General features: G+C 46.2%; 1 protein-coding gene across 1 annotated transcript in view; it reads right to left on the bottom strand.

The window, feature by feature from the left end:
• Positions 1-1,944: 1,944 nt before the first annotated feature.
• The window catches only part of LOC119448600 (gamma-aminobutyric acid receptor alpha-like), a 39,435-nt gene continuing 31,057 nt past the window's right edge, over positions 1,945-10,322 (bottom strand). Inside the window, exon 9 of the mRNA XM_037711833.2 lies at positions 1,945-2,367. Coding sequence (XP_037567761.1) covers positions 1,945-2,367 — 423 coding nt within the window. The remainder of the gene's footprint in view (positions 2,368-10,322) is intronic.

Raw genomic sequence — 10,322 nt, 5'->3', positions numbered from 1 at the left:
TATTTCTTCGACAAGCATCATACATCGTCCTCGTGACGTCGCTGAGTAAATATCTTACACTGTACGCCTGCCTAATTTCGTGCAGGGCCGCTGGATAAAAAAAAAAGTTTTTTTGTTTTATCCAGCGGCCGTGTTTCGTGTTTGCGTTTCGGCAGAGCTTGCAAGCTGTGTATAGTGCATACACGTAAATATCGCACGGGAATAAAGGTGCGACTTTGTAGTGACTAAACATAAACATTTCATGAGGAAGCAGTACCCTGGATAGAACGAAAGTAAACACAATTTTATGCTTCCTAATAAGTTGCATAGGGTTTAGTAAACATCATTTGACTATAAAGCTTCGCTTCACATAAATTCCAACATTTGCATAATCTGCATAATTTTTTCTCGCTGTCACGATCATAGAAACTTGACTGTAATGTTGCTGTAATGCAGAAAACTAGGTGGGGTGATGAAGTGAGGGAATTTGCAGGCGCAAGTTGGAATCAGCTAGCGCAAGACGGGGGTAATTGGAGATCGCAGGCAGAGGCCTTCGTTCTGCAGTGGACATAAATATAGGCTGATGATGACGATAATGAATGTTGCTGTAACCTACTATAGGATTCCCGCACAATACTGTATAGCTTCGTTAACGAATGTTGAAGAGAGCCACGAGAAAAATAAACATAGGTGTAAGCATAATGAGGTTGCCATTCGAATGGCGACGGCTAGAACAAACGGTTAGGTTAACAAACAAACGATAGGTTATGGAAAGCAGCAGATCACAAGAATTTAGCACGCACTAGAAGGAAGACGAACACAGGCACTCTTTGTTGTGTCCGTGTGTGCCTGCATGTTCGTATGTGTTTGTGCGTGCGGTTGCGTGCATGTGTGTGTTTGTGATATGCGCTGAGCTGCCCTTTCCAACGAGAGTAAACAAAATAGCGCAATACATTTTCTCGTAGAACAATAGAAATCGCAACAATACACCCTGCTTCCCAAAGTTGGAAGCTTGTTAAACACGCCCTCACAATGCGGCTGCGAGCGTTATTCCAAACGGCATGGTGCTTCGCAGTTCTGCCCTTCAGAGACCGTTGTTCTCAGTTTAGTCATGGATCAGTAGGTCCTTTAGTGCATTCGTAGAAGCCGGAAATCTCGTATTGTCCACCTCACAGAATGCTTCAACACATAGACTGCTATTGTGTAGCGATGCCTTTCCAATGCTAATGCCTTTTCGCGCTTACCGCGTTTTGTCAGTGGTCAGAGCGACGGTCCGCTCGCGTTATCAACGGGATCAGCCGGCCGTGAGCGGTGGATAAGACAAGTATAGAATAAGCCATAATGTATGGCTACAAAATAGCGGCCCTAGTCGCAAACAGCTAAACGTACATGAACAACCGGACAACAAGTTTGCAATTCGGTCTCTATAGTTAATCGCGACAGGCGAGGAAGTGGCAATCACGAGACCGAATTCCGATCAGTCACGAGACCTCACGTATACAAAAGAGTCTGCAAATATGATCTTTGGTTTAGGCGCGAGTTCACTTCTAGCACTCACATGAACAAAAATTCACGTGGCGATATGAAACCGATGCACAATGCTGTGCTCCGGTGCTGAAGCTGCCTCAGCTTCTTGGTGTTACTTCACATCCAATAGGTAATACAAAAGACTGCCAAAATACATATGAAGATATGTTGCACGATTTTCCTTAAGCCTGTCAAGAACATGCACAAAAAAAACCTGGAATTAATCCCAAGCCTGGATCGAGGAAACCGAAGGCGCGCTTTGTTTTGGTGACCTTGTCATCACATCTACCAATTCCTGACTGCACTTCGAAGAGCCGAGAATATGCACTATTTTTACAGCAGGTTCCACGTTTAAATTTTTTTCTACGGATGACCGTAATCTCTAACACGGTAAACCAAGGACACGTGTTCCATTAATTTTCTCTCATTCATTCAGCGTCACGCGTTGTTCTGCACTTCCCAGCCGGCGGGTCTGTCGCGACCCGAGCTGAACCAGTAGAAGAGGTTGATCACGATGAAGCTAAACGGGAAGAGCACACGCGACACCCTGTCGATCTGCGAGACGCTGTTTACGGTGGCGCCGCGGTCTGCGCGGCGGCGCATTTCGTCTCGGTAGCGCTCGTTGCCCAGCATGCAGTTGATGAACTGCGAGCAGCAGTGTTGCCGGCGTCGGTGGTGGTGGCGGCGGCTGCCGCGCCGGAAACCCCCGTGCAGCCGCTCGTCCTCCTGCAGCGGCCGCACCCTGTGCTGGTGCTTGAGGCGCGAAGAAGGCGGCGGAGGCGGCGCCGGCGGAGAGTAACCCACGAACCGGCCAGGAGCTCGTTGGGATGCAGGCTCTGTCTCCACCACGTGGTCGCTATCCTGGTTGTGCAGAGAGAAGGAAGAATAGGATTTACGGGCCGCTGGGCTAGACGAACGGCTTTAAAGTTGCCACAACGTGATGGATTTGTGTTTGCTAATGGGCGAACACAAATCGTCATCAAATCATCATCATTATCATCATCAGCGTATGGCATTTTCCTCCCCGTCTTCCGTTTTCTCCAGTGTAGACTAGCAGGCCAGAGTAAGCTATACCCTAGGCCGACCTCTCTTTCATTCATTCAAGAGAGAAAACTCTCTCTTGAATGAATGAAACTGAAAATGTTGTCAACCATTGCATCGCCGGCTTCTCGAAAAGCATTAAGTTGTTCAATGATCAAAGGATTATAACATGAGGTGAAACTAACTATATTTTGGAAACGGAACACTTTTAGGAAATGTTCTTTAACAACCAATACAGAAAAAAAAGAAACATACACACAGCAGCAAGACGGCGCGGCCTGTAGTTGAGCAAGTCAATTAAATAATACAAGATAATTAAACAAACACACAAAGATGTGCTAGTTGTGTTAATACGTCGAAACAAGATACCTTTCGTAAACGCAGGTTAAGGCATTTAAAGCAGATCGCTGTAATGACGGATTGCTCCATGGACTAAGGTGCTTTTCTACACTGAAAGGATGATCATCAAGGAGTTTTATCGCTGACCTCAAAGCACATTATTGCTTCTCAAACTTAGGACAGCTTATGAGAACGTGTTTTGCATTATTCTAGGATACTGGTTATTAATAGATAGTTATTAAATAATTAATTATTTATTTATACCTTCACGGCACACAATGCAATATAAAGTGGAGTGGCTCTATCTGTCCTGCAGCACTTGTGCAGTCGTCTTCTAATGCTTTGTGTCCATCATTCGCGCTGTTTTTTTAAATTAAGGATTTGCTATGGAGGAGTGACTGTAATCAGTACAATCAGAATGAAAGGCAGAATAGCACAGTAGAACAGAACGAGGAAATAAATAGCGATGTTATCAATTACTCCGCAGCTGAAATAAAATATTACACCTATAAAACAAACCAAAAGAATACGTGAAACTGAACACCCCTGCGTGCAGAAACAAGAACTGGTACATTGACTCCGATTATGTTGACGAGTCATCTGAGAAAACGGTCAGTGTCTGCAGTGCTAACTAATGAGGCAGGAAGGTGGTTCCACCCATGGCATGGTTAGGAACGAAGGACTGGGAATTAAGGAATCAATCAATTGACAGTGTTATCGCGCGGGGCGCTAACTTTGAGCATGCGGTATAGATGCGGTGAAATGATTCAACACACTACTGAATATGAGGTTGTTGTCACACACTTTGCGAAAACGACAGAGGCACGACAGTTTTCGTCCAGTTGCAAGTAGAGGAAGGTCAAGATTCGACTTAAAACTGGTTTTGTTTGCTGCGCGATGATACTTAGGCGTAATGAAGAGAACGTAGCGATTCTGCACTGGGCAGCGATTATGCACAGCTTCATGATTATTTATAAATGTGACGGGACAGGGATCCTAGGTTGATGAAAGCGTATTCCAGGTTTGGGAGCGTACAAGTGACGTAGTTGTCTTTTAAGCTCTGAGGGGAGCAAGAGAGAAGTTAAGTTCTAGAAAAATTCAGAGCCCTTCCCCTGTCGAGGAAATGGGGGTAAGCGAAGCTTGTGGCAAGACGACGCTGTCAAAGGCGTTCCGCTTCGTTTGCCATAAACTCAGGGTCGGCGACTCTTCGCGGACATTTGGCCTCAACATCGCGCTCCCGCAACTCGGGGTCCGCGGCTTTTCGTTGACGTTTCGCCTGAGCTTCGGAAGCCCTCACGCTAGAATCGGCACGTCGACGGCCAGCCCTTTCCCGAGCGAGTTCGTGGCACCGTTGCTCAAACGCAGCCTGTTCCTCGGTGGAACGCACCACGTGAGTCTTCCCATCCGCCTCCGAAAGTGATATGAGGCGAGGGAAGCCCGGCGGAGCGTGCGCCAACCACCTTTCCTTTCTTTTCCGTCCCCGTAACAGACCAAACGACACTGATTGGTCGCACGCATCACGTGATCCGGCAGCGGCGCAGCTTTCCCCCGCACCTGCTCTTTCTTCCTTCCTTTCCCTCTTTCCCTCTTTCTTTCTTTCTAATTTTCTTTTTATCCCTGGCTGATACCCGCATATAGAATGCGAGGTTTGCGCCACAAGTGACTTCTTGCATGACTACGCCACCACCGAAATCTGTAACGCAATACAAATTTCGCTTGAAAACAAGCACGCGATTCGCTTTGACTACGACTGAGTGAAGGTGCAGTACTGAACAGAAATTACTAGCGAACGCGATACACCGAGGTGGTCAGCGGAGAGCTTTGTCTGGCCACAGATACGCCTGGCGTGACATTACATATGACATGGATGGTATATGAAGGGGTAGCTATATATTGTGAATGGCGATATTGATTATACGATGAGTCGGCTACTCCAAAGCTTTTACGGCCTATTCACGTTTGGCAACTCAACAGGATGGTCAATAATGTGCACAAATGCTCGAGAAACGTACTATTGGAGACGGTCGGGCAATACTGGAAAACAATTCATGAAAAAAGCTCGTTTAAAGGAAAAAAAACAATCATGCCAACCGCTATGGGCACGCGTCAGAAGTTATACTATAAAGCTCTTACAAAGGAAAGAACAAAAAACAGGTTCCGACGTCATGAGCAAGCTAAGCAAAATTGCATGAAAAACTGAGATGTATGAAGCCGCTTCAGCTGTGTTGCTGTAATCCCGCTGAGATAAAACTGGGCTTTAATTTACTAAAGCAGAGTCATACACGTGAGCGGGCGCCTGTCAGCCGTCGATGTGTACAAGATAGCGAAGGCTGCAACCAAGTACTGACAGCACTTGCGAACAAAAGGTTTTGCGAATACCGTTCGCTAGCCCCGAACATAACTAAACCACTGACTATAGCGCTAACCGGCGAGTAAGCGATATAGGGTCTTTTTTCTGCAGAAAAAAAAAAGCTACATTGACCTCTTAGTGTCAGAAAAGAGCATGTGACACAAGGGAATTATTGAAAAAGAAGATAAAAAAGATGAACGTCATCAAGCAACAACACCACATGACAAATACCTCATGACTATATATATAAATACGCTGCAACCGCTGATAACAGTGAACGGCTGCACTCCCTTAAAAACAAGGTTCACTGAGTTTGCGATAGCTGGCGTTACTTACGATTATGTGGCAGTCTAGCAGTATCCGTGTGGTATGTAGAAAAATGGCTCGCCTTTTTACTAATGACCACGCAATTATCAGTAAAGAAATAAAAATGGCAAATGCTGTACCATCTGCCCCATTTGTTCCGAATTAAACTAAAGAAAATACACAAAGACCACCAAACCGATTTACCACAAAATTATGGCATGTCTTCACAAGAGCACCTCTAGATGGCAGAGTTTGCGGGCTCGCTTATGCAGCTGTGCGGTTACAGAACGACTGGAGCGACAAGTAAAGAAGATAAAAGAAGGACAGACGAGACTTCACCGGATTCACGATAAGGCATGAGCACTGATCCGAAACAAATTCAACAAGGAGCCGTAAATCCTCTGCATATTAACTCCGTCTCTCAGCAAGTCTCCCCAGGGCACGACCGGGGACGACTTTCGATCGCGTGCGCAAGGTCTCGACGTTATCGAGAGACACGAGCGAGGAAAGAAAAAAGAAAAAAAGAAGAAAAACCTCTAGAGAACACAAACAGCGAACCAACAACGAAACAGAGGTGTGGAGAGGCGAGAAACCAGTCTCGAGGACGGGGGTAACGTTATCTGCATGTTTGATTGAGCCCGGACCACTTTTGGAGCTCTGAATGAGTGCGCTTCATTGCGGCCAGAAGCCACTTAGGCGATGATTGGGGAGCACGCTCGGCAGGTTCCGAATCTTGCTGTGCGCTGCGCCCTCTCTATCTGAGTTTGCCGGGGGTCCGCGATTTTCATGTTTGCACCTGCTTGCTGCTCTAGCGCACGCGCTGCTTTGGGTCCCGTAGAACGGTACAAGGCGAATGCTTGCTTCTACGTCGCAGTCCATGCGTGAACGTGAGGGCCGAATGCGCCTGCCGCATCGCGCCACGTACGCTGGCAGTTTCACCATTCAGAAATGGAGGCGTAGCAAGCCCGACGCGTCGGCGTGGTTTGTTTGCTGACTGCTCGGTGGCACAATTTGCTAGGTGGCCAGAACACCTTCGCTTCTGAACGAGTGCGCGCGGTAAATCGCTTTGCTTACTCGAGACCAGTTTGTTGGCTTTTTGTTGACAGTTTGTTGCCACCATTTCAGGGTGCCAACTTTGTGTGGACAGCGTCTCTGGCGGCTGTCCGTAACCGCATAGCGGGTCGTGTGCAAAACGTTGTCATAGCGACGGCGAGGGCTGACAGTGGAGGTATTATGCTGGTGTTCGAAATTATACAAGAAGTTAATTCACAGGGACATTCGATTAAAGCTTTCGCAGGAGTTGGGGCCGTCCAATGTTGACGTTGAATGGCATAACAGCAATGCCAGCAATCAATGGTGAGTCGGTCTTGCGAACGAAACACTTTGCGAGCACGGCTCCTTGATTAGCGCGACGGGAGCTCATAACGCTGAGAGAGAGAGAGAGAGAGAGAGAGAGAGAGAGAGAGAGAGAGAGTAATTGAGGGGAGATTCAGAGAATTGTGCAGGCGGGTACGTAGCCACCTACGTGCTGCTCTGCATAGAGAAAGGGATGGGAGACAGAAAGAACTTCGAAGGAAGTGGGGAATAAAAGGAAAAAAAAAGCCATGAAAATATATGATCATGGTATGCACAGGTGAAATAAAGGCTCTTGGCTCAAGAGAGAGAGAGAGCGAGAGAGAAAGAAAGGGAAAGAAAGACAAGGAGGTTGGCCAGTGTGGGCATGCATGACTTTTAACTCATGTTATAAGGAAAACAGTCGTGGCAACGCGCCCGCTGTAATTGGCCAACTTCTTTCTACTGTGATCTCTTCAGGCCATCAAGGCCTTAACTGATTCTTTAAAAAGTATGGACCTGAGAAGACCTTTGCGTTATGTACTTTGCATCTTCCCTCTGTTGTCATCGTCACCTATTTTGTTTCTCTTTTCTTCTTTCTTCCCCCAACGCAGATTAGCCCGCTAAAGGAATGCACCTCAGGCCGAGCTATCTGCCCATTATATAATTAAACTTCTCTCCTGCCTTTCTCTCTTTCTTTCTTATCGTAAGAGATTTGGTGGAAACGGAAATTGTAGTGATTTAGGCTATGTAAGCGAATGTTTGGGTTTCACAGAGTATTCTCACGATTTAACGTCATATTAAGCGCAAAGAACGAAGCCATACGACTTCGTTCTTTTTCTTTCTTTTTTTCCCCGTTTTATTTTCCTTGAATATACTGAATTCGCTAAAGCTCTGTCAATTCAGAGTAGTGATAGCCATTAACCTTCTTTTTCTTCGCCTTTTTTTCATTAGCCAAAATTTGTGTTTATTGTATCTCGTCAATGCTGCAGCACTGCAGTGTCGACTTTGGGTCTAAGCAGCCTTCACGAATTGATACAGCTATCGAAATTGAATTGCTGACTCACCCATGTGCGCTCAGCGCAGACGTGAAGAGAATATCGATCATCTAACCCTGTTCCCACTTCGATAAACCACGCCATACTCTCCATTATGCCTTCAACAGACCGAACGATCGGCGTTTTACCAAAGAAAATCACCCGTAAGCCTCATAACAGATTATCAGGCCACAAAGCCAATGGAGCTCTTCCGCAGTGCCCAAAGGCGACAGACTTCAATGCCTAGCTGTAGACACGCTGCACCTTGTTGGGTGCGTGTAATTAATCTTAATTGATTTCTTCTCTTTTGTTTCACTCCCCCATTCCCTTGCCCACACGTAGGGTAGTGAAGTAGACGAAGCCTACTTGAGCTCCCTGGCTTTTCTTACCTCTCTATCCTGTGATCCCTTGCGTGCTAATACAGAAAGCGGGAAACACTGTCCGATGGATGACACGACGTTTTGGTCTGTTGGTTGGCATCAGATGGTGTCAAGTGCCTCAATTCCAGCCGCCTACACGGTATCGAGACACTCTAAGACGGGGCGGGGCGATGAACAACGTCCCCAAATTGCAGAAATATCCTCCATCGAATGTGTGGCTGACGATACTCCGAAGAAAAGATGCTTGGCGCTAGGAGTGATCAGCGTCTACACACATCAAGACTGTTTTGGCAACGCTCGCCGTGACTGGCCGCTTGCATGTCGCCGATCCAGCACGCTGTAGACTTTATTGTATAGCAGGCTACGCCGGATGTAAGGAATACTCTAGTCCACCGCTGTTTTTCGTTTGTTTCGTTTATTCCATATTATTTATTTATTTTTTATTTATTGATACTGCGATCTTATACAAGACCTTAGCAGGGTGGGCACACAATATAAAAGTAAAGAGCCGTTGGAAACAGCCAACATAATTCCAAAAGAAATCATAAATCAATTCATAAATAAATCATAAGTCAAGATCAAGGAAAAGAAATGCATAAACATAAGACACAAATGCAACACAAGGATATAATGTAGTACAAACGATGTTAAGAAATTAAAGATAACTTTCAAACATTTGTAGTGACGCTTGTGATACTGAATCATTAGTAAGATTATTCCAATCTGTAATCGTTCTGGGGTAATAAGAATGCTTATAGGAGTTAATTCTAGCGTTTAATGGTGTCACTGTAAAATCGTGCCGTTGTCTTGTGTTATGTCCGGGGGAGTACGATATAATGTTGGTTGTGTTAAGATTGAATTTACCTTGGAGAAATTGAAAAAAGAATATTAAACGACAGATACGGTTTCTATGAGAGACCGGAAGCAAACCACTTTGATTAAGTAGATGAGTGATAGATGAACGGTCATATGAGTTACAAATAAACCGGACTGCTTTCTTTTGAACTCTCTCTAATTTAGCAGCGTTAGTTTTAGTGAAGGGATCGCAGATTATGACGGCATATTCTAACATAGGACGAATATATATTCCTCAGTCAATGCAGTATATTTTTGATGAATCTGATGGCCGTCCTTTCAGCAGTCTATTTTCCCACTTGCTCATCATTCGATGAGCAACAATTAGCTACCTATGATTTTAAGAGACCAGCTCGTATCAATATCTTCTCTGCCTTTTTCCCCCACCAGTACTCTAATCGTCTCTTGCTTATATCTACGGCTGATCGGTTGACGTTTCCTTCCACTTTCAACCCAAGCGCTTCTCGAACCCAAGCGCTTCCGCAGCTCTTTCCTATGAACACGCTTCTCCACCTAGCGGCATTGCCGCGAAGCCCACGCGTGGCCTCTGAATTGCGTGGCGCACCACTGCGTAAGAACACTGAGAAATGCGTCCCGTATGAGGCGTGCACTGCAGCCGGGCTCCTCTCACGCTCCCATTTGGTCATATTACGCCATCTAGTGGTGCTGCCAAGAAGTCGGCGCGTGGCCTCAAAGATACGCGGTGCACCAGTGCGTGCGAACACTGGCCGCATACCCAGTGACCCGATTCGGTGTGAAAAAGGCTAACTGAAGAGCGGCCCATGGCCACAGCATTTGTGGCGCAGCTCGCGGAAGTGTGGGGCTGCTGCGCTTGTCGAATCCGCGTGACCTGGTCCCGATAGCGCCCAGCAGAGGAAACTTTTTTTAGGCTTTTCTTTTTTTTTTTGCTCTCCGACCCACATGGTCGGGGAGCAATTAGCCCAATAATGCTAATTGCATTAAGATCAGCTTGCGGTCCAATGTGTGATTTAAACGACATGCAAGGCCCTACCTCGGCTCGTCTTGGGGAAGCAAACATTTGACCCTCTCCCCGATTTCAGCAGATCGCAAGCTAATCGCGTTTTAGTAATGTTGTTACTGCATTGCCAGACATATAATGTTTGTTGTTGACATATTTGGTGTTTCGCGTGTGCACAGGTAGCGATGCGTGCAGAC

Source organism: Dermacentor silvarum, chromosome 4 (assembly GCF_013339745.2).
Source record: "Dermacentor silvarum isolate Dsil-2018 chromosome 4, BIME_Dsil_1.4, whole genome shotgun sequence".
In the NCBI taxonomy this organism is placed as follows: Eukaryota; Metazoa; Arthropoda; class Arachnida; order Ixodida; family Ixodidae; genus Dermacentor; species Dermacentor silvarum.
Note: the sequence above shows the minus strand (reverse complement) of the source record. Positions and strands in the feature narration are given on the sequence as shown.